Genomic DNA, 25,281 nt, shown 5'->3' with positions numbered 1-25,281 from the left:
TATTTTTGAAAACTAGATTTAATGAGACGGGATTATAGAAGAGAATGCCTAATCACCTTCGGTTTAGTATTTGTGCGGCGAAAAAAAAAGCCACACCCCTTCATGTAAAAACTGCAGAGATTTACAACCGCGGATTTATAAATAACACACTGGCGTATTGAATGGCGTCTACGCCTTTACTATGCTTCCGCGCCACCTAACTTTTCAAGAGGATTCCTTGTGGGCGTGGCGGCGCGATGGACGCCACGCCCGCCCAATCAGAGCCCGGCGAGTCTCGACGCAGAGCCGAGGCCGAGCGGAGGCCCGGCGAGGGTGCCAGCCAATCACGGCGCAGGGTGGGCGGGCCGCGGCTGCCGTGTCAGGGTAGGTTGCACCCCCTCCGTGTGAACCGTCCACGCATCGGGGCATCACGTGTTCCTGTGCTGTAGAGACGGACGCGAGTGGAGGGGGTTGTACTCACTCACTCACTCACTCACTCACAGACACGGCGCCTTGTTTTGGTACCGTGTTCAACAAACTGAGTGGATAGATAGAGAGAGAGAAAGAGGGCACACGGACTCAAGAAGCATCGTGCAACACCGGAGTGGGACATTTTGGATTGTCACATTTGTTTCCAGTGCATCTGGCTCAAGAGATCTGAATCCGTTTCCCTTTTTCATTTGATTTGTTTCTGGTTTGCAGTTGCACACTAACAGCGCTCTGGACTGGAGTGGCTAAATGGGGTCGTTTGCAAAATGTGCTTGTTTTGATAGTGGATTTGCAACTCCGGACTGAAAGTGAGAAGGAAACAAATATTTTCTTATCATCTGATCTCTTTTTTTTCCGTGCACATCTTCACTTTGCAAGGAAGGAGTGCGATGTGTGTAATAGATGCCTGTATTGTGTTTTCCCCTCAACGCTGTAAGGATGTAACACGCTGCTCAAGAAACCGACTGGACTGAAGGAGGTCTCGACATAGTCTGGCGCTTGTTTTGGCAATGCGCTGTTGATTGAACCTTTGCATTAATTTTTTTAAGTGCTTTTCTTTTTTTCTGCATTAATATTGATCCCCCCCTCCCGCGATTTTTCGTGCATATGACGCCCTATTTAATTAAGTAATAATTGTACTTTTCTGGAAAAAACTAAATTGTATTTACTATTTTTCCAACATGGCAAGCCCCACTACAGACCACGAATGCTTTTCAGACGTGAGGAAGGTGGGCTACTTGAGGAAGCCTAAAAGCATGCATAAGAGATTTTTTGTTTTAAGGACTGCAAGTGTTTCAGGACCCATGAGGCTGGAGTACTACGAGAATGAGAAAAAATGGAGACATAAGTCGGGGGCTCCCAAAAGGTCTATCCCACTGGAAAGCTGCTTCAATATCAACAAGAGAGCCGACTCTAAAAACAAATACCTGGTGGCTCTGTACACCAAGGATGAATATTTTGCCATCGCTGCCGATAACGAGCAAGAGCAGGACGTTTGGTACCAGGAATTAGTGGATCTCCACAACAGAGGTAAGATTCATGATTCAGCTGGGGGCAGTGGCATTGGAGAAGACAATTACGGAGACTCCACGCCAGGACCTGCCTTCAAAGAAGTCTGGCAAGTTATTTTAAAGCCAAAAGGCCTGGGGCAGACGAAGAATTTGATTGGGATTTACAGATTGTGCCTGACTAACAAAACTATTAGCTTTGTGAAACTGAACTCGGACGCCGCCGCCGTGGTGTTGCAGTTGATGAACATCAGGAGATGCGGTCACTCCGAGAATTTCTTCTTCATCGAAGTGGGGAGGTCTGCCGTGACGGGACCCGGGGAGTTTTGGATGCAGGTGGACGACTCAGTGGTCGCGCAGAATATGCATGAAACAATCCTGGAGGCGATGAAAGCCATGAGTGAGGAGTTTCGCCCGAGGAGTAAAAGTCAGTCTTCCTCCAACTGTTCCAATCCAATTTCGGTGCCCCTGAGAAGGCACCATCACAACAACCCTCCTCCCAGCCAAGTGGGGCTCAGTAGGAGATCAAGGACTGAGAGCATTACTGCCACTTCACCTGCAGGTCCAGGCAAACACAGTAACTCTTTCAGAGTGAGAGCCTCCAGTGATGGAGAGGGAACCATGTCCAGACCGGCGTCAGTCGATGGGAGCCCCGTCAGCCCCAGCACCACTAGAACACACTCTCATCGACACAGAGGCAGCTCCAGACTTCACCCACCACTCAATCACAGCAGATCGATTCCCATGCCCTCCTCCCGTTGCTCCCCATCTGCCACCAGCCCCGTGAGCTTATCTTCAAGCAGCACGAGTGGCCACGGATCCACCTCCGATTGCCTTTACCCCCGACGCTCCAGCGCCTCGGTCTCTGGATCACCCAGCGACGGAGGGTTCATTTCCTCAGATGAGTACGGATCGAGCCCTTGTGATTTCAGGAATTCTTTCAGAAGCGTGACCCCCGACTCCCTCGGGCACACCCCTCCTGCCCGGGAAGAGGAGCTGAATAATTACATCTGCATGGCGAAACCCAATCTGCTGCCAAACGGACATTACAATAGAAGTCACCAGCGCTACACCCCTTCCAAGGTGGAGGAGGCGGAACTGGAAAAGGGTTTCAGGAAACGGACTCATTCTTCAGGTACCTCACCCCCCACCATCTCCCATCAGAAGACTCCCTCCCAGTCTTCCACAGCTTCATTGGAAGAATACACTGAGATGATGCCTACATACCAGTGCAGCAGATTGTCAACATATAGGCACTCTGCCTTTGTGCCAGCGCACTCCTACCCAGAAGAGTGCTTGGATCTCCACATTGAGGGCAACAGAGCAAATCATGCTGATGATGGCTACATGCCAATGTCCCCCGGTGTGGCTCCTGTGCCTAATAAAAGTGATGACTACATGCCAATGAGCCCAAAAAGTGTGTCTGCACCACAGCAAATTATTAACCCAAGGCAGCATTCAAGGGTGGACTCTAATGGCTACATGATGATGTCCCCTAGTGGCAGTTGTTCCCCAGACAACACAAACTATGGCAAAATATGGACCAATGGGGCAAATTCCAAACTTTCCGTGGAGAGCAACGAGGGCAAAGGTTCGTGTGGCGACTATATAAACATGTCACCTGCCAGTGGTTCGACGACAAGCACTCCGCCCGACTGCTATTTCAACCCCGTGGAGGAGCCACCGAAACCGATTTTCTCCTACTACTCGTTACCTCGTTCATTCAAGCACGTGTACCGGAAAAGCGACGACGGCCAGTTGCGCATCTCGGTGAGCTCGGGACGCCTGGCCTACGGAGAAGATTCGTCGTCGTCCACCAGCAGCGACAGCTTGGGGGGCCAGGAGAATGGGCAGAAAGCGGTTAAGCCCGAGAAAGTTGATGAGCTCGTGCAATCGAAGGGAAGGCCCGTGCGCCCGACACGACTCTCTCTGGACAACAACAAAGCCAGCACGCTGCCCAGGGCACGCGAGCATCCCTTCCCCCCCGAGCCAAAGAGCCCGGGAGAGTATGTCAACATAGAATTTAACGATAAATCTTTCTCCGCGAGCCTGGCATCCTTATTCTCCCCCCTGTATGCAGAAGATGCTTCCATGAGGCAGAGTCAGAACTCTTCAGAGTACATGAATATGGAACTAGGTGCTCATGGTGGCAAGCCAAACTATCCAGCAAAATCTTCAGCCGGCTGTGCAGCTGCCTGTACTGCTGCTGCAGCTGCTGTCGTCCCCTCTGTGGCAGCATGCAGAACAAGCCGAGGACAGCAGAATTGCGATTATGTGAGTATGCAGCTCGGCGCCACCTGCACAGGGAACGCCGAAGCACCATTGATGCTAAACTACTCCGAAATGGCAACCGGTGCTGCTAAAACACCGGCCCGGTCCATTTCTCCCAACGAGGAAATGGCTCCATTGAATGGCATCCCTAATGCTGCATGCAACAGCTTAATGAGCCAGGTGTCGGGGGCGAGCGCTTTTACCAGAGTCAACTTGAGCCCAAACCGGAATCAAGGTGCCAAAGTGATCCGTGCCGATCCCCAAGGAAGGAGGCGGCACAGTTCAGAGACTTTCTCCTCCACACCTGCTGCTAACGGTGGCGTGGCAATGCCCTATGTGGAGGATGTGAAGAGGCACAGTTCTGCATCTTTCGAAAATGTCTGGCTGAAACAGGGAGAAGCTGTCTCCTGTGTGAGAAAAGAGCAGCAGCCCAGTGCCGGTGCATTGAACAGTGTAACTGGATTGGAAAATGGCCTAAATTACATTGATGTGGAATTAGTCAAGGATTTTAACAACCAAGAGTGGACCTCCCTTCAGCCGAAATCCTCAAATCAGCCTTGTGGAAGTACCTCTAGTGATGACTTAAGTGCATATGCAAGCATCAGCTTTCAGAAACCCGATGAAATGAGGAGTAATCCAGCAAAAAGAGAAGGTAATCTTTTAAATGTATTTAATATACAATCCTTTTTTAACTTAATTTAATGCTGGCACGATGTATCCAATGTATTTTCTATATAGAGTTTGGGAATAAATACGGGCTTGCTTTTTTATTATTGCTATTGCAAGAAATAAAAAACTAAAATCACAGACTATATTTCAGTATTGCTGGAGCACAGGAAACCTATGCAATGTGTTGGTAATCTGTTGAATGTTGCTTAAAATAAAATTGACTTGATTATTGAGCGTAGCTGTCATAACGACATATGTTGTGTAGATTTCTAGCACATTAGCCTTCATTTTCTAAAGCAGTAGCTTTGAGATCTAAAACCAAAATAATGTAGTTTGGCATGTCGGTGCCAGTACCAGCCCCATGGTCATGAAAGCCAAAAGCTGCAGCTGTGTTTTCACTACGTAACTTGTACCTCACATGGATGCCAATAGGAAATCATAAAACTCTTAGTGCTCAGTTCAGGTTTTAAGGTTGTGTTATACCTTGCGCTTAGTTTAGTACACAGTGCATCAATATATAATGATATTTGACCCTCAAATGTTGGAATTTGCATTTAATCTATTCACATTAGCCTGTATTGTATTCTGATGGGGAAAAGCTAAGTGTGAAAGTAGCAGTCCTCATAAAATGTTAAACATATTACTGTTCAGATAGTACTAGTTCTTTGCATTGTAAGACTAAATGGTTTAAACTCCTTAAAAATTCTTGAACCTGACTTAAAGGGCTGTATGTTTCACTGGGCTGCACTGTTCATTTAGCAGTTATGTCACAAACCAAGCAACATGTACAAAAAAAAGCCACAGCATTTATAAAAAGCAATAAAACATATAAATAAATAGATTCCATACACTTTCTGTCTGCAGTGTTGAGAGAATCCATTATGCAGTCCAAGCAGAGTCATGAAAACAGAGACTGCAGTGTTGCGTAACTGGAGTTAGGAGTGTGTTTATCCCGTTGGGAGGCCCTCACTGCTCTTAAAATGAGAGGTAGAGCTGAGCCAGGCCGAGTCCGTTTGTCATTTCTTTCTCAACACCAGCAAACATCAACACTTTGAGCATTTTTCTTGCTCAGCGGACAGTAATGAGGCGTATCATGCCTCTGAAGATTGAAAACAATATCTTGTTTCTACTTGCAGAGCAGGACTGAAGTAGACATTCGTACGTGTGAATGAATAGAGACGTAGGGCACTCACATTTGGCCCTGTGTGTTTCTCTTGGCGTTGCTTGATGCACATCTCTGTTGTATAATGTCAAGGTTAAGGCCTAGCGTCCTGCAGCTTTCATTCGGTCTGCTCTATAATACAAACCAGCACTGGAGCCATACAATGTTATGAGTGTAATCAACAGACAGATAAAGCCAGAAATCAGATTCCTGTTTCCCCTTAAGCCTTAATCTTTTTGTAGGCTGTAAACTAAATAGACAAACCATTTTCCAGGTCAGCAAGTTAGGCGGTTGCGTTTGAGAAAATATATTTTTGAACTTCGGTGAATTGATGATCACTCCTCCTTTCATGTCCTGGCACTGACGGTAATGTAATCAACATGGGCTTGATCAGGTCTGAAGTGTGATGCAGCCGACTGATCTGTTTAAAGCAACTGCAGGTTTAGATTCACTTTCTTTTCATCCCTAACGTGTACTTCCTGGCTGAAGTGCAGTTTTGTCAATTCTGTGAATTCAGATAGTTTAAACATTTAAAAATAAAGCAGCCTTAGCAATATAAGTTGACTGGATGGCCGTGCCCTTCTTACAGATGGTTTATTTGAAGGTTATGTATCATCTGTTTTTAAATATTTCCCAAAAATGTGCTCTATTATTAAAGTAACTTTTTTTTTTGGTGGGGGGGGGAGGGTCCTCGCTGTGTTTTTCTCCCCCAGTCGTGACTGTGAACCAGTTCTGAACCAGTTAGAAAGCAATGCCAGGCCTTTTGTCATGTCAGAGCAAATTAAGAACCACAACCCTGAGCAGATCATTCAAACTGAGAGCTCGGTGGTGATTGGGCCATCACCTACATGCGCTGGCCATCAAGACTGTGGGAAGTGAGATGGATGGAAGGGGGCTTTGTACTTGCTGTGTGTGTTTGCAATGTAACAGATGTAATAATAGCCCTGATCTCTGGCTCTCTTGTAAAATTTGGCATATTTGGTTTCATGCACTCTCTGGTTTGATTTTGTGCAGTTATTACTTTTGTTATTATTTTGGTTTACTTTTTAAAATGTATGGAAGCTAGGTTTTGGATTTGCTGTGGCAGGATTTCTGTACTGGGCAGATTTAAACGTATGAAAAGTCCAGGGTTTTGTTTTTCTTTTCCTTGCACGTGCACTATGTTTATATGCGCATACATTTGTAATTAACAATTAAAAAGGGCGGCATGAAGTGTCATCCATCTCTATAATTGGTGAAATGCAATTTTTGCATCACTTCCTCCGCTCTCTGCATTTTAAACCATGCAAGTTAAAAAATTTGAATTCAGTACTGCGAGATAATTAGTTGAAATTGTCTGCAAACGTACATCTGAGGAGTACCTTAATCGTACACTACTTCATCATCTGAGTTGCAGTGAAAAGATTAATGTTTATTCAAAGCAATCCGTATCTTCCCACTGTGGGGTGGAGGGAAGTGTATAAATATACATGCATATAATTCAAGGATATAGCCCCTAGCTTTTCTTAAGTATTAGTATATCTCTACAGATATTGGAAAATAATTGAAATGTGTAAATTTCCATGTCCACACTGTGCGTAGTTAGGCTACATTTCCTGGCCTTCGCATGGTATTACTCTTAAATCGTTAATCTGATGGTTTCATTCTGATGATATGCCAGTAATCATCTTATATGAGAACCACCCTATAAAATGCAAGCCTTGCCCTTATGAAGTATAACCGTAGGATCAAATGTGTTTCTGTTGGGTAAGAGAAAAGCACATTGCTAATTATGTAGACTGGCCTAAAGGTTCTGCTGCAGTAATGTATGCGATAAGTGTGATTCACTTTGTAATTGATGCAGTTGCATATTCAAAATTAACCTAAATTTGTTTCACTTTTCTGTTTAGTTTTTATGGATCGCTTCCCAATATTCACTGTGGTTCCTCAGTCTATTAGAAAACATAAAACTATTGAAATCTGATCTTGTGTCCTGTTGATTTGTCCTTAATATTTTAGAAATGTCTTTAACTTTGGGAGAAGTGGCCTGAAATATATAATTTGGCCTATTGTTTTGGCATCAGCTGTGTTTAACACATTCTGTTATGCTTCTAAATAGTGTCTTGCAGGTTAATTCAGTTTAATGTTGTTAATGTAAAGTTACATGGTTGTGAAATAATTTGCTGCTTACAGTGCACAAAATATCATCATGGAATATAGGGGAAGAATAACAACAATAAAATATCTGTTAAATGTATTTAAACTGTTGACATAAATATCATAGACTGTGAATTGCAGTTTATTCAGCTTAAAAATTCTAACCATAAAACTGTGCTGACATTTGATCTTCAGGGCCCTTTTAAAAGCTACGAGTTGTGTCCTGACTTCAACTTAAAACTCAGGCCAACTTGGCACCCGGATAACCCTGGTAACTGTCCAGTTCAGGCACACAGGGCTCAGTAAAAGAGAAAAAAATATTCTAATAAAATTATGTGGATCGCAGGCTGAGAGTTTGTTTTGTCAGTTCGGGAGACAAAAGAAGACAACATTGTAAAGCAAGACCATATCCAAAGCACACTCTTACATGTACACATACACTTGCCTTATAGCCGTATATTTTTGGATAAGGAAAAGGCCTGGTGGAAGATAAAAGCATCTATCAAGATTGAAATATGGTTGACAGTTTTTGTGTAACATTACGTTAAAACTACCAATGTATTTTTAATTTTAGCTCTTAAGTTTGTACTTGTTTGTTTACTTGTTTCAGCTTAATTTCTGTCCAATTTGCATATTGTAAACGGGACTTTAAGGCCCAGTTTGTTCTTGAAATCTTGCAATGATCATAGTAATGGAACGAGTCTGTACGACTTTCTTAACTTGTTCTCGCTGTATTCGTGGGAATGATTGGAACAGGATTTTATTCACTTAATTAAAACCTAATTGGGGTAATATCTGAGTAAATGCAGTTTTCAGTCTCATTGGTTAGCGGGGGAACATGAAAGAAGTACTCTTCCGCAGTGCTGACATAGAAGGGCTTTTATGTTTCTGACTAAACTGTATCAGACCTATAATTTCTGACATTTGGTTTACACCAGCATGTGTTTGCTTGCAGTCCTAACACCGACGAATAACTATTTTGATATTTACAGGACTTTGAATAGCAGTGTTTGTAACAAAAAGAAAAGGGGGAAAAATAAAAGTAGTTACTAATTTCTGGACGGTACCCAGAAGAAGCCACAATAAACTACAACAAACTTATTAAAACCTTACTGTGTTTGCATTTAAACTGTAAACAACCTTCTGGAGTGCATATGTCTGGCTCCCTGTTGAAGCCACAGTGGCTATATGCCAAAAGCCATATAACATTATTTCCAGAAGTGCTTATGTCCTTATATTTGAGGTCACAAGATCGGCAATGGAAAGTTTTGTGAACTGTGTTGTCTCTGGCATTTTGCTGCCTTAGGCTGGAAGTATTTTAGGTGTTTTTTGGCTTAATTTGTAGGGAGATCATGCAATCAGGACCAGAAATGACATCAGATATGCATACATCTGCTAGTCATCTTTATGTACTGGGCTGCAACCTGATCCCGAGAAGTAACCATCAGTTTCTTGCTACCACAGTAATGCTCTGGTTGATTACTTAAGTGGTCAGCGTTTTTTTGCTGATGTCATTGGCATGCAGGAGTCAAATTAATGTATTTATTCTGATGCACAAGGCAAAACATATGTTTTGGTTTCGGCCATTTTTCCCCTATGAATGGTTTGCTGTTGTCATTACCTTGGTGATAACTCCATTAAATAAAGTTTCTATTGAATCTGACGAGAATAGAAAGCTCTTAAAATGAAGTATATGCTCGATGGCAGTTTACCGTCACACTACTATAAGCAAACTTGACATGATCCATTCGCAACAGTAAGTTGGTCACAGAAAATTTGGGGTCACTTTTTATTATTCATACTAAAATGATTATGATAACCCTATAATCCTGTGAAAATTCAGACTCTGTCCTTCTTTGCCAGCTCCTTGCAAATGCTGAGTACAGAGCTAGTTTGTATTACATTGTAGGACTAGAGTTGTTTTCGGTCACTAAGACGGGTTTTCAAAAAGAAGAGCGGTTTAAGCAGAAAAATGGTGTGTGTCTTAACTTGCTCAAATAGGCTAGACATCTGGATTCTGAGTGTGCAGGAAGTTTTTCCTTTGGTAAAAGGAATGGCATTTGGCATCAAGTGTTTTTCATATTAGACTACTGTGAGATACAAAAGTATTAATTTTCGAAAGGTCCAGAACACGTTATCAAATAAAATAAAGTATTATATGGCTTAAGATTTTCCTTTTGTTCAGTTTGTTCTGAAATGTTCCAAGATGTGTTTGTTTGCATTAAACAAAAGATTGCATATAAACATTTTAAGTTATTAACTGCTATTTCTGATTTGCATTAGAATCCACTAATTAACCAGTTAAATTAATGACAAACAAGCACAAGTGTTCTCCAAACTGATTTAATATGCATTTGATTATGAAGAAAGGAAAGCCATTCCAGAAGGAATATTTAATAATGTAATTTAAAGTAAAAAATAAAGTGTAATTTAGATTGGGTTAGGTGTTGGAAACTTCTAAGTATATGCCTTTTCCCCCCTCCTTTTTTAACCACTTCAAAACATTTACACATTTGCTTCTCTTAAAAACATACAACATGTGCTTAGTAGAGATCTGATTCAGCGGTAATTGATTTTGAATGGTGCTTCTGGCACAGGCAAAGGGGAAATCTTGTATTTGCATCTCCGTAGATCCCTCACACCAAGCAAATAAATGACCTGGCATTTATTCGTAATGCAGTCTGTGGTTAGCATCTCAATGTCAATGTCGGTTATGTCAAATATATATTTCTATATTAAAAGCGAAGATTAAAAGCAAAAGCCCTTTCCTTTGCTAATCATAAGACTGCAGAGCAGGGAAAACCTTGCATGAAGTTCACACAACAACTCTTGAAAAGCGCTTGGGGACTCATTAAAAAAAAAGTCGAGTTACTTTATGAACCCTGTGAACTGCAGATGTCTTCATTTGATGTTTGTTTCATTGTATTTTGAATTTTCCCCCTTTTTGAGCTTCACAAGATTAGCCACTTCCGTTTCTTTCTTCCCCCCTCTTTAATGTTCCACAGCATTAAATAATTAAGCATTCAGAGCTTAACCTTTGATTGCAAATTAAATATTTATGTCTTCTGTAATGCACAGATAAAAAGCAGCAAAACATGCAAATAACATCACAGATGAATGCAGTGCTATAGCATTCCACACACACACACACACTTTTCTTTGTGTAATTGCCAGGCGTGGATTCAGGGCAGGAGATCCACGCTGTGTAGGCTGCGAGAGCTGATTTGTGTGGGAAGTGGCTGTTGGACAGGTCTGTGGTGTAAAATGCAATAAATGTGTAGGAGGTACTCTGCAGAGGAAGTTGGTCAGTCATTCACTTGACTAATCACTAATTCCGGCTTGATGGATGTTGAACCTTGCGAAGCAATTACTCTTGTAAATGTGCCCTTTTTCATTTAGAATAAGTCCAGAACCGTGCCACTTCTTCACGGTTAGTTGACTTTTGTCTCCTTTAATCTGAGGAATAGAGTGATAATGCTAATGTTTGAAAACTACTCAGAGAGCAGGTTATCACAGTGATGAACCGCACAATCCGAAAACCGTTTAGGAAAACGGGAGGAGTTAAAAATGTGTAAAAAAGTTTAATTCTTAGGGTCCTTGTCTTTGATGTTCTCCCAGAAAAGATCTTTACCAAGATTTTGGATCATGTTAAACACTGTAATTCTGAATATGTATTGCAGACTACAAGCTGGTTTAGCTGATGTTCTGATCAATTTAAAGTAAAGGCATAGACTAGGCATTCTGTCCCCAGCTCTCTTTTTTAATCTTTCCACCATGTAGTAAACTGCACAGCATAGATAAAAGAAAATGTTTAATTTAAGAAAATGGTTTATGATGTCTATTTTTTCCCCTCATCCTCCTTTTTCCTAGAAGGCATGCTCTGCTATTGACAGTAATTGGCATTTTGGCAGCACATCACAGCATCACGGTAACGGGGGCAGTGCACCATAGTCACAATTCTACGAAATGCCTGGGTTCCTAGTCGCTCTATTCCGCTATAAATTTTCACAAAAGGAAAAATTTGTCTGTTGGTGAGGACTCGAATTATGTTAACCACTGATACATGACGTGTGGCATGAATAGATCAGTTAGTGGTTTTCTTTATAATATACAGTACTTGGCATGGTGGTTGGATGGTAGTGCTAAAAAAAGAATGGTAGGAAAAAGCCCTAAGAGCCGCAAACCGAACCTTAAATAACAACGAGGAAGGATATAAAAAGAGAAAATCAGAACAGCGAAGATACGTTTAAATATGGGCATCTATATATGCATGTATAGAGATGGATAAATAGGTTTCCTCAATGTTTTGGGTTCTTAGTGCTCTGATGACAAAGCCCAGGCACAGAGGAAGCTCCTATTCTCTGCATCTTTCTTGATCCGTCGTGTAATATTCACTCCTGAATCCTGCTTGTTCTCTTAGTTGGGCGAAGTCCAGTGTTGTCTTGAAAGCGATGTGTTACTGTCTTTTACTCTGTATAAGATGGGAAGTAGACTAATGGGCCTATAGTTTTTCAGATCTTTGGTCTCCTTTCTTGTGAAGGAGAAGAATGTTGTTTGTCTTCTCCATTTTTTAGGATCTCTACTGCGTTTCCATCATCTCCAGGTGCTTTTCCATTTTTCATCTTATTTAAGGCATAGTCTACTTCTCTTGGAATCACATCTGGTATTTCACTTCTGTTCACTTAGACCTCCTCCTCTTCTTTACTGCTGTCATCACTGTACTATATAGGTTTTTGTAAAATTCTTCCACTCTTCTGATAATCGCATTCTGGTTTCTGATTGTTATGCTGTTTTTCAGGGCAATGGTTTTATTCTTTCCTATTGGTGATGTTCCTATTATATTCAGTGTTTTTTAGATTGTTGTTCAACTTTGAGGAATATAACTTTTATATCTACAACACTGCTACATCAAAAATCCGACTCCACCAAGACACTGACAAGATCAAGATTTGTAAAGGAGCACTTCAAGGAGAGACAATCTCTCCAATTACAATAGGAGACAGAAAAATAAATGTATGGATCCGAGAACAAACCAAAATATGTGAAGACATTGAAAGAGTGTAGATGTTAAAATGGCAATGGGCCAGACACATTGCGAGAAGAACAGATCAAAGACGGACAGAAGAAGCTATTGAATGGATACCAAGAGATGAAAGCACATAAAAGATGGGAAGAAAGGAAGAAATAAATAACTTTGCAGGCGTGATGTGGAAAGAGAAGCTGTAGATCGAAGCAAGTGGAAACATCATGGGCAGGCCTTCAGTGGATCAATATAGGCCGATGGTGAGAGCCTATATATAAAGGCCTATGACGTCTATTGTATGAAAGATACTGAAATGTGAAGTTGTGAATAGTTTCCTTTTATTTCTACTTCTCCTAGTATACTCCTAATATATATTCTCTACTGTAATTTACATGTAAAGCAATGTTTTGTGTATTTGTGAACCAAAAGACACCAGATATAAAAATAAAATCCATGTGTAATAGACTAAATCCTTATTTTGTATTAAACCTATATAAAACAAATATATTTTCTGTGGATTTTCTTAATGTAGTAGTCGCCACTCATATTAAATATTACATTTATATGTCTATATGTTTTTTTTTTCTCTCTTCCATTTGTGGTTGGTTTGAATAAAGCCATTGTTTAAAATAAAACCTATAAATGGTTATTAGATTGAATCATATGCTTAAAAACTAGTCTTTTTCTCCTCTTCCCTGTTGTGGAATTCATACAAATCTTTCAAATATTTCCCCTGCATACAAACCATTGCCCAAATAACCAAAAGTTACGTGCATATTTAGGTGTTTTGTTTTTAAACATCAAGTCTTCAGACATCTCTTTGCCCTTTTGTAGCTTGATCAGCTTATTCTAACGGGACGGAGAATGAGTGAGAACGATGTGGACTATTTATGAGGCAAGCTGCTCACGTCATTGCCTCGTGTCATTTAGCGTCATCCCTACCGTGTTGTGCTGCATGCATATTTATACCAGGGGGGTACAGAGTACAACCAGTCTTTTCATCAAGCCAAAAAATATGCCATGCAGTCAGTAATGACTCCCTAAGGAAATTAATCCTGTGTGCACTCTTTCCCTTTCACCATCTCAGCATGGTCCCTAGGAAAACAACATCTATTCCTTTTTTTTCCCCCTCTTCTGCTGTATGTATATGTACGTGCGTATGTGCGGGCATGTCTGTTCGCATGCCTTGCTTTCAATACAGCCTGCTGCGCCCTTTCTCTCTGCAGCAGGAGTATCCCATGCGATCTTTATTTCATGAACTCCCATCAGCACACGCTCTCTGTGCATCCTTGCATTTACATTTTAAAACAAACACACAGCTTTTACCCTTTTTTAATGATTTTATATGGCTGCCAGTGCGAACATGATGTTTGTTAGCAGCAAGATCTGAAGCCGGCAGCAGACGAATTGCGTGGAAAGGGTGGAAACGGTGGTGATCTGCAGCAAAAACGGGGAGTTGAACTTTGAGAGGACGCATCATCTCTGTACATGGAATCCTAATGGGGTGTACCTCCACAGTAATATTGTGTTTTTGTATTTATAAATTAATCTCCAGTTGATTTATTCTAAACCTTATCTATGTAAACTGTGTTCTGCTGTGCAGTAGGGTTTAGATTTGCTTTCCGCTCTATAAAGAACCATAAATGCACCTATAATTTCTAAAACGTTTTGCTGTGCCGGCTATTTCCGCTTGCATACGGCATACTTGGGTCTCTTACAGATTAGTGCTCATCGTATTGAATTAAGATTAGGTATTAGGGTGCGAAGAACATGCGAGATACTTACGTTCATTGGATTGGATACTTGTCTATGATATAAACTGCTCCAACACCTTTGAAAGCACTTTTTGTTTGGCTTCTAGATAGAGATGAAGTAATTACATTTAATGGGGTTTCTGATTTAGTTTTCATTAAGGGTTTCTCCTAAGCTCACTGTGTTAGGTTGCTACTATAAACACAGCGCAATGGGAACCAAGTGTGTGCTGTCAGTATGGCAAAACTATGCATGAGCCTGCTAGTGTGCTACCTCCTGATGTAAAACAATGCCAGATGGTAACAGGTTACACATTCAGGCCTCATTTGGGAAAGGCCAAGCAAGTCTCTGTCGACTGCTATGACGTGCTTGTGTTGCCGCAGTCCTGCACCAGCACAAGCGTTGCCCTAAGTAGGAAAGCAGTCGCTACAATCAGTCCAATGTGTGTACGCGTCTGTCAGTGTTTATTTATTTAATTTATTGAGACTCTTCCATAGGTCCTCTTTCTGAATTTGACCTGCGTGCTGACGTAGGTGTGAGAGAAGTACTGTACTTTGTAGTCACATATCTTTCTATTTGGGTAATGCTATATCTTTAAACTGGGTACACAAACTATATCTAGCCTTGTGGAAATGCTCTGGCATTGCCTTTCACCGCTCATGTGCTGTTCAGTGAGCACAACAGTGAACTAAAGGGTATCCGATAACCCAAGTGCTTTTTCATTTCACAGATCAACCCTTAAAAGCTGCGCCTTGCCTTTGTGTGATTTGCAAAGGGATGTTTTAAGCTGTGTTTGTCTTCTATATTTGTGTACAGGGTTTGTCTTTTATATGAGAGGCTTCATCTCATTTGTAATGCAGAAATTAAAATGTAGCATGAAACACGCCTCGCCACATATCCTCAACCCTACAAACATTTGATGTGAGATAAACTATCTTTTTGTTACGCATAATGTGATTTCTTACAGTATAAAACTGCCTATTACACATGTAAGCCATACATTTGAACCCAGTGCTTAGTTCTGTGTATTCTTTTACACTACTTTTATTGTTATTTTTACGTTACTACATAAAGCATTTTTCCCATGCCCAGGCAAACGAATCATTTAATTGAAGGCATTGCACAGAGAAAGGAAACTCTCTGAATTAGGACCCAGGATATGTAGAGTTGCACGTTAGAAATTGAAAGCCCATGTTCTGAAGCCGAAATAAAACTTTTCGGGTTCTTTTTGTGGTCGATCGTAATAAAAGGATGCCATTGTCAGCCTGTTATTCTTGAATGTGTACCGCACTGTGTGACTTGAGTGTTTTCACAGATCACAGAATGGAGCAGGAAGGTTTAATGCTTTGGCTTTCCCAGCCTGGCAGCTGTCCCAAATCGTACAGCACAGAAGAAACCTCTAAGCGTTGGAAGGAGGAGCGGGAGAAGGGGGCCCCACAGTGTAGCCTTACATGGGGTGGAGATTACTTTCTCTTAGAAAGCAAGCTGCTTCAGAAGAGGCCCTAATGAACAAACATTACGCCACTGTACAGAGCGCGGGGAGTCGTAGAAAAGGGTAAAGCAAATACCAGTGAACAGATCGGCAGTACGGTTCAGTGGTCATGAAGCTTGCCGTTACAATTCATTTCTGGACCCTTATTTTATTGCAGTTGGTAAGATCTTAAGGATTTATTAATTGAGATCTATACACGCATTCGACATTTTGAGAAGGTGCCATGCATGAAACAGAATACACGATTGATGAAAGAATCACACAACAATAAATATTTTGAATAATTGAGCAGGGAAAGCCTTTAGTCAGTTATTTAAATAGTTTTTTTTTTTCACCCCATATATGTGGACATAAATTTGTGGTTTATACATTTACAAAAACATTCCAATTTTAAGATGTTACCTGAAGAAAGGCTAAATGTTAATTCACCTTAGCTGACCAGTTAGTAGTATTAAGGTCCTGAAACAATATACTTTTTAAATTGTATTTGTGTGTGTGTGTTTTTTTTAAGTTAAGTACTACAATCTTGTCATCTTATATAAAGGATTCAATTTAGTTATAGGCATAATGCATCTTATAAAAAGCCATGCACTGCTAATCTTTTAAAAATGCATCTAATCTCATTTTTTGCAAGATCATAGGAGGAAGAAAAAAAAAAACTGACTTCAAAAATATATTCTTAAGATGTCTTTAGCAATATGAAGAACACATTTATGGAAAATAAGCATCACAACAATTGCACAAGAGGGTGCATTAGGGGGTGTGAGACAAGCCGTGGGCCGGCATGGCAAAAGGCCGGCGATCGTCCTTCGCCAGCAGCAGTGAGAGCTTGTGACACGTCGGAGGTTCGCAACGAGATTTTGTCAGACTAACTCTGCAAAAGGAATTGCTGCCGGCGAGCTGCATCACAGATATAGTGATCATGGCAGCTGTAGAGGAAGCAGCCCCTGTGATGCCGGGAATGCACAGCGCACATTAGGCAGGGCAGCTCCTGCGCAGCCCGATATGTTACAGTTCCTTTGAAAATCATAGTGCAGTTCATATACGCTGTTTAGATGTCGTCTGTATTGCACCATACTGTGAAACTGAGTGAGAGAGGAGGGGCACGACAATAAATGCAGGGTTGTTCACAGCGGGTCTCTGAAATATTGTTTGGATGCAGTAGTGTCCGTCTCAGCAGTGCTGTTGTAGAAACGGTTGAAGGAAACAAAACCACTACTGTCAGGCACATACATTAATGTATGCTCAAGATCCCAGAAGGTGCTAATTTAAATACAGTGGAGTGCTGTTTACTGACTTTTGAGCTGCACTCATGATATCTAACCTCCTTTACTGCAGAACATATAGAGTGATTGGGGAAGACGGCTTTATTTGAGGGATGTAGCTGAGTGGGAAGTCCCCTTTATACCAAATCTATGCAGACCAGTAATATGCAAATTCCTGTATCTTAACCCAGTTCTTTTCCACATAAACTGCTTTACATTGGTCAGTTTGTTTTTAGTTTCTGTAACTGTCCGCCTGCAGCATAACACGTGTTTGTCAGGGCTTCTACTCGGTGACATTTTTAGGGTTCCTGTTTTATCAGTGGTTACATTAAAGAAGGGATGACTTTATTTTGCATCTTACAGTATGTAAATGCAGGCTGATTTTGCCATAATCAGACATGCAGTGCCACTATGTGAGACTGTTTTCTTTGGGGGGGGGGGGGGGGTGCATAGGGTAATAACCAGCCACAGATGTGGACTTTTAGTAGCAGTATTTTCACTTCCTATACATCAAGTATAAGTGGGGTATAGTATTTAGATCTAATAATGAAACATTACTTTCAAGTTGTTATCAGTCTTGCTTCTCATTGACCAACACTTGGCAGCAGCCGCTGTGTGAAACTGTTTTTAGTGGGCAATGGTTAGGTCAGACAGTAGAGTAAATACAATTTAGTCCACAGTAAATACTTGATGCATAGGCATACAATACAGTGCTTGATACCCTTTTGTATTGCAACAGCACTTACATTGGATATGAGAGTTATTCACATTTTCAACGAGAGGCTGGGGTTTGAAACCACTTGAAAGATGATAAAAACATCAGTGATTGATATTCTTTATTAAAACCGTTTGTCTGTGGATGTGTGTGCATATTTGCTTCTTCCTTCTAGATTTCTGTCCTTACCTAAGACTGCCAACTCCCATGTAACGCTAAACCTATGATTTGTAAGTGACACCTAGCAGATTGAAAAGGATGTCTGTAGCATTAGCAAAAGGGTTTAATTTTAATAAGTCCCTCCTCAAAATATCCTCACACTTTATTTCCTCTTTTAATTTAAATTCTTCTAGCCATGTTTAAACATTGCCTTGAATGTAGAGGTATTTGTTTACATATAGCCTACTCTGTGGCTTATAATTTTATACTATGCAATTTACGATAACATTTTGGTTTTCTAAGTAAAGAGAGGCAAGAGCTAAAAATTTAAGATCTATAAAAAAATCTTGACGTCGGACTTGCCTTTCAAAGTCAATAAGCTTTCAAGTTGCAACATTACATAGAAACTGGGAGCAGGATGGTTTTGAGTTTTACACAGTCAATAAATGTCAGTCTTTATGCTTTATTTTTAGGCCCCGTTTATAATGTTATGCCAGAGGTTTTCAAACAAGGCTCTTTAGTTGTTTGTTGTTTTCACATACCAGCGACATTTAGCATAATGGTCATAAAGATCGACCAGATATCTCATTGGAAAAGTACAACCGTTGAATGTGTGATTTGCACTGCACGCAGCATAGAGTATTGTTCCAGTAAGTACCTGATAGCCACTCTTATTCGACTGCTTTCAGTGTGCTAAGTAGAATTACATGTGACGTTCTCAACATGATTGACATAAAACAAGCCGACTACAACAACTGACAGGGCCTGGGTGTCAGCTGTAACTTGTAATGTTGGGGACTGGTAATGCTAAATGGATCTGATAATTGGAATTATTACTCATTGTGTAATGGTTATAAATGCAGGAATATTCAATATTTGTCAGGAGTTCCTTCAAGGATCCAAGTGTTTGTTGTTCATATCTTTTTTTTAGACGTTTTGCACAATTTAGTTTTCCTTGTGCTGTCGTGGTGTTTTCACCATGTTGACAGTTGACCTCTAACAGGATTATATCAATCACCTGTGGTATTTAATGGAAACATGTCTGAAGGAATCATGTACTTCAGTTTTCTTTACATTCACAACATGTGAGTGCAGTGATTTGTGCCCCCACTAAAATGCACGTGCTTTCATTTTTTAATGCTTTATTTGTTGAGGAATGTAATTTATGTGTCTTAAGCTAAATTCAGGTGACCTACAGGTTATGTAAATCAAAACTAAAATATGAACATAATAGATTATAATGCTTTGAGATGTAGGGCAGTGCTAACATAGATGTTTTTCTCTTGTAAATTGAATAAAATAAAATTAAGGTAGTGCTGTGATTTGTGCTGACATTCCTCTTAATGCATCACAAGGTATGTGAACAGCTGTTGTTTAAAACTGGTGGGAATATCATGCCAAACACAACCTTTCCAAGAAGAAAAACAAAATCTGCCAAAATTCTAGGTAATCTCTGATGTGTGATTCCCTGAAACAGGGGAACATTTTCTTCACTTCTGAGTGAGAAGAAATTGCGAGTGAAGTTCTCTTTTCTATGTTTGTTTGACTTTACTAGCAAAAACAAAACAAAATCTAGTCATTTTGCAATTCCCCTTCAAATTATACAAACTCTTCTCAGCTTATTCTCCAACAAATCACTTCCTTTCGCATCATTTATGTTCCTTCCATGAGATGCAAGCTTGTCTGAACCAGTAACAATAGCCCTGGCTGTCAGGCACATCAGTATTGAATCTTGTACAAATGAACAGAGGAATGGGAAGTCAAAAAATCCTACGAGTCGATCGGTATAAATCTTCAATTCAAAGTGTCTTTAGTAAAACATTTGTTTATAAAAGCTGGTGCCGCAGGCGATCTCTGTGTATTTATTTTATGGCATGAAGCTTAAACTAGAACCACTGTCACTGTTAATGTATATCTGAAAAATCTGTTTACATTGTGCTGCTCACTCTTGTTGTGCGCCACAGGATCTGCAGCGATGGCTATTGGAGAAAACGTGTGGAATTCATTTGAGCCACCATATAAATTCACCAACTCTTGAGGAAGTGAATGCTTTCTCTTCATTTGGTCTTGAGTGCATTAGACTCCCCATCTTGGAGGTGTGCCAGCAACCACTCTGCCTTTTAGCTGGCGCAGTGTTTTGTTGTCGAGCGAGATAGAAAAGGTGTTTGGAAATAAATTCGGCAAAAGCAGACAAGTTGTTTTAACAAGAATCTGGTGTAAAGGTTACAGAGGGAGGCCTATACTGTTACCGTCGAGGCAGTGTGCCATGCGGCCGGTCTGATGCTAAAAGAGCTACTTGTGAAAGGAAAAGTGGAACAGCATTCCCCGAAAGCTTAGGCTAATTTTAAGTCAATCACTGCTTGATATCTTAAGTCTAAAAATGCATTTACAAATCAGAGGAATATGCACAGGCTGGATTCCTGCTCTAAAACATGCTTTGTTTCAGTAGTTCAGCTATTTTCACAAAAGAACTGCATGCACTGCTGTCAGCAAATACACTGGGACGTTGGTAAGTTGGTTAGTTGTGGAGTTTCTATCACAGGTAGTTATACTGGCCTGTTTGTATGGCCAATTTCTCCATAGATACTAAGTGTCGGGCCTCATAAGCTGCAGCCAGAGTGGTGCAAAAGGTGTTTTTATTTTTATTTTCTTGTAGCAAAGGAAAGGAAAGGAAGCAACAACACTGAGGAGCTTTCGACAATAGTGAGTCATGAAAGAGCACAGGGGCACCTGGAGCCAAACTCCTGGTCTAGGACAGGATCTTGTTTTATCACATCCCATGAGCAGAACAAGAGTTTTGACTTGTGATAGATCACTGGAGGCATCTTCACAGACTTCTTTGATCCCTAGAATTACACAATGAAGGTCCAAGGTTGGATAACAAGAGGTTTGGCAGCTTACTAAGAAGAGGATATCTGTCCAGGCGAGCTTAGTTATTTGTAGTTTAATAAAGTGCTGTTCAAAACGACACATTCTCAGTTTTAACTCAAGTGCTGTCTCCTGCATGCATCATGCTTGCTGTCTAATGTGAAACAGTCCTCGCATAAATGGCACAGTACCAACAGTCCAGTTAAATAATGCTGCACACCTCTAATTTTACACTGAGGTTATAGTTTTATATACACTTTGAATTGTATCATACTACCAACATAGACATACATGGTAGGACTGATGATGATGATGCCATATAGCGATCATTTGAGGACAAGTATGATTGATGTATTTTTAAAATCCAGCAGACGACGGGGACATGCAATAAAAATCTGATCGTTTAAGCACGTGTTGTTTTCTACAACATGTACAAGAAACTTGCTATTTAAAGCTTTGGTGTGTTCAAATAATTGTATTAATTTACTAACTGTGATGCACATTATTTTCAGTATGGATTTCTGAACAACAGACAAGGATGTATACTGAAAGGGACTGTAGATAAATGAGTCACTGTGTTAGGGGAATATACTCCAAAGACATGGAGCTACTGAACTCTTTGTAGTTGCAACATAGATGGTACCAAAACAGATGCCTTGATTGATGGGAGCACCTTCTATAAGAAGTAATGGAGAATATGTTTTGGTTTTGTTTTGTAATGCCCGCCATATTTCAACTGTCATCTTGCACAATTAGTATTTATTCAAGATTGGTACAGTGTGTACCATTGGAAGTGTCACATATTACAATTGACCCTAATTTGAAGTGCCGAGTGGGTGTTCAGTATAGCCTACAGCAATCAGTAGGTCTGAGCCTGCTTAATAACAGGCACGGGAACCGCATGACGTAACATGGTGATTAGAGCGGAACAACAAAGGGTATTATAAATGTTCTGGGACAAGCGGTTGCATTATGACTGTTTTAAAGAGAGAAAATAGTACAGTACGGCACAGTGTGCACCCATTATCTGTGCGCAATAAAATCCCATCTTCAGCTCCTGCCAGCGAAAGATTCCCACCAACATTTAGGGAATAATAGCCGGAAAAGTTGTTTACTACGGTTTGCAAAACGTTTACATCCAAACCACTGACATCTACTCAAGTACAGAGCTGCAGAGCGCCTTAATAATGTCTTCTGTACTTTTCTGACGTGACTGAATTCTCCTTGAAGTCCCGCTCAGGCCCTACAATCAGGGATTCATGCTAATCCCGGTGATAAGTAGAAAGCGGAGTGTACACAGGTTTTTCCCCCGACTCTGTCTGCCAGCAAGTGATGTCAGCAGTGTTAATGATCCTTACCTCAGCTCACCACAGCACTTGTCTTGTATACGGTTTTATGTGTTGTTAGGGAAACACTGATGCTTGTTTATTAGAAACAAGGCAGACTTCTCTCGCAGTCTGGCTATTTCACCCTGCTCTCTGCATAGCTGCTCAGTGACTAATAAAGGACCTTTTCCTTTGTTGTGCAGAATTATTCTTTGACAATTAACCGGTTAAAATGACGGGAATATATGTAGTCAGAGCTGAGCAGAGCTGCTCCGATCCTCCAAGGACAGAGTATTGTTTTGGACAGGAATGTTCCAGGCTTATTAAAAGCAGATATTTTTTTTTTACTTAATGAATGCATTTCAGCTTTTTATTTGCCTTAAATGGAATGTAAAAAATCTGAAACCAGATTGCAAAATGGTTTGTTGTCGAAGGTCATCATTTTAGATCTCAAATATGATCTATTTAAAAGAACTCCAAATATATATTGTATGAGCAAGAAGTGCCCTACACTTTCCACCAAACAGTGATAAACAGCATACAAAATGACATTTTCTTCAGCTGGAGTGATGTGATCGAGGAGGTTGTGACTGGGTGCCGTCGAATTGTGTTGTCGGCTGTTTGCTTCTCTTTAGAAGATGGTGGTTGTTGGCCAGATGCTTCATTTATGCAGTGGCTATACATTTAATTTCTGGTTTGGTGATATTGATGTATTGAAGGGGTTGCACAGTAAAATGGATGTCTATTTCAACTTATTTAAGATGTGTCTTAATGATGTGAGGTAATGATGAAAGAAATGTTAATTTATGTGGAAGATAGATCAGGTTGGTCTCAACATCTGACTTAAATGAAAGCAGTGCATTGTGGGAATGTTCTTGAAGGAGTCTGATTTTGAATTTGTACTTCATCCTGGCAGCAATTATGCTTGAGTACTTGCTCATGCTTTTAGCTGCTGCCGTCGCTGCTGTTGTTTTGCTAAATCATCTGGGAACAGAAAACATGGCTAAACAAAACGCAAATCGTCAGTGGTGTGCAGCTTGTATGCATTAGATTGTGCTACATAGGTCAGGACATGTGACCAAATATCAGGGGACTGACTGTTGTGTTGCAATATGTAGCTGATTGGACCATCATGTAGAAGTGGAGCCAGAAACAAAATTTAAAACACACCATTTGAAAGTCACCTCTATTCAACCAAAATAAGCTTTTTTGTTCTAATTTGTTTAATACATAAGTGCACAATAAAAGGGGGTCTTACAGGTATAGGGACTGTCTTGCTCTAGATGTGACGGGGGGCTCGTGGGGAGGGCTCTATAGGGAATGTAGTTTTCCTTTTGCTGAGCAGGATAGGCTTTCCTTTCACTTCCAACGCCGCACAAAGAAAATCCTGTTTCTCGCAGGCAATTAGAGAATGCAGGACTGAAGACCTTTTCACATTCTCTTTGCTGCGACTCTGGAAAGTCTAGTTTTATCGGAAAATGACTGCTGTTTACCAGACTCTCGGAGCACATATTCAACTACAGAAAAGCATTCAAGGAGCATTCAGTCATATATTTAGTGTAAAAACATTCACCTCGGCTCCGCAAAACAGCCGAAGCAGTAAAGTGGCCAGTGTTTGTCTTGCGTATGTTTGTGTTTTCCAAACCAGTGTATCTGTGTAAGCTTGAACCCTAAATGTATATTGCTCTGGCACATTTGAATTGCCCACCTATATTGTTTTTTCAGTTTGAACTTACTGGAAGTCAGCTATGTCTTTCTTTGCACTGGCGATGAATGTGACGCAACACTAACGCACAACCTCTCTTTATATTTCAGAGTGATGACTTCAGACAGCTCGGCAAACCCAAGTGATGGCTACCCAGACTGTAGATTTTCTTCTATGCCATAGCCAGGACCTCATCTACTTCTTTCAGTTGATGGTACAATGCATTTGGGTTACATTGTTTACCTAGTTTAACCTCAGGACTTAGTTGACTGAACTGCACAACACATTTTTGCCAAACAAACAGCACTGTGACAACCCATTTGCTTTTTTTCCCCACCGTGTTCTTTTGGGATTTTATTATTTTATTTTATTTTATTTAATTATTATTATTATTATTATTATTATTATTATTATTATTAATATTATTATTATTACTTTTTTTTCCAGAAAAACTCTGGTATACCTAACATCAGATCACTATGTGATCAGGTATACCACAAAACAAACAAAAATAAACAAAAACAATAACAATGGGACACTATATTTGTTTTACATTTGCTGCTGAAAACTGTTACAAATCATCAATGTAAATTATTGAATATAGAAATGTCATCAATGTTTGTCTAAAGTAAAATATTTAACATTTCTTGGTTTATATTGTTTTTCTCTTTTGGAGCTGAAATATAACTTTGCTACACGCATCTTTTAGTGATGTGTCTGAGGTGTTTTATCTTATGTTCTGAACGGGAAACTTACTTAAATTTAGTATGGTAAGAATCGGTTATGGTACTATTCTTGGGTTTTAAATTGTAGTAAATAAATTGTATAATCTAATGGAAGACTTGTGGAGCCTTTTTGTATATTCCTATTTACTGATATGGTCCCTTGTAATATAACCCCGGTGATGAGTCAAGTTCTTTCCAATAAGAATTTTGTACTCTTGTATTTCTTGTAATATGATAGGCTGCATTAACAAAACTCAAGATGAATTTACTGTACACGGTACTTTACAAACTGTCAGCAACTTGAATCCATCCATTGCACAAGAAGTGAAACAGAAGAAATACTAACAACTCTTAACCCTGTCTTCCACTGTATATAATGTAAAGAATGAATGAGAGAAAGGAAAAAGAAGAAATAAAAACAAAACAAATGGATGTTTGCAAGACCGATCTTGCCCTGGAATAAACAATGTGGTGTTTGTACATTCTGGAAATCTCTTTCTGTAAGTAATAAAGTAGAAAATGTTTATCTTTTTCTTGTA

General features: G+C 40.3%; 1 protein-coding gene across 1 annotated transcript; it reads left to right on the top strand.

The window, feature by feature from the left end:
- The first annotated feature begins 403 nt into the window (after window positions 1-403).
- irs1 (insulin receptor substrate 1) lies at window positions 404-25,281 on the top strand. Its single transcript, XM_066709703.1, has 2 exons — window positions 404-4,398; window positions 24,128-25,281. Exons 1-2 carry the CDS (start codon window positions 1,149-1,151, stop codon window positions 24,130-24,132), a joined length of 3,255 nt encoding a protein of 1,084 aa, XP_066565800.1. The 5' UTR covers window positions 404-1,148; the 3' UTR covers window positions 24,133-25,281.

The sequence above is a fragment of the Amia ocellicauda genome, chromosome 7 (genome assembly GCF_036373705.1).
Source record: "Amia ocellicauda isolate fAmiCal2 chromosome 7, fAmiCal2.hap1, whole genome shotgun sequence".
Classification (NCBI taxonomy): domain Eukaryota; kingdom Metazoa; phylum Chordata; class Actinopteri; order Amiiformes; family Amiidae; genus Amia; species Amia ocellicauda.
The sequence above is the reverse complement of the archived record's forward strand: the minus strand, read 5'-3'. Positions and strand labels throughout refer to the sequence as shown.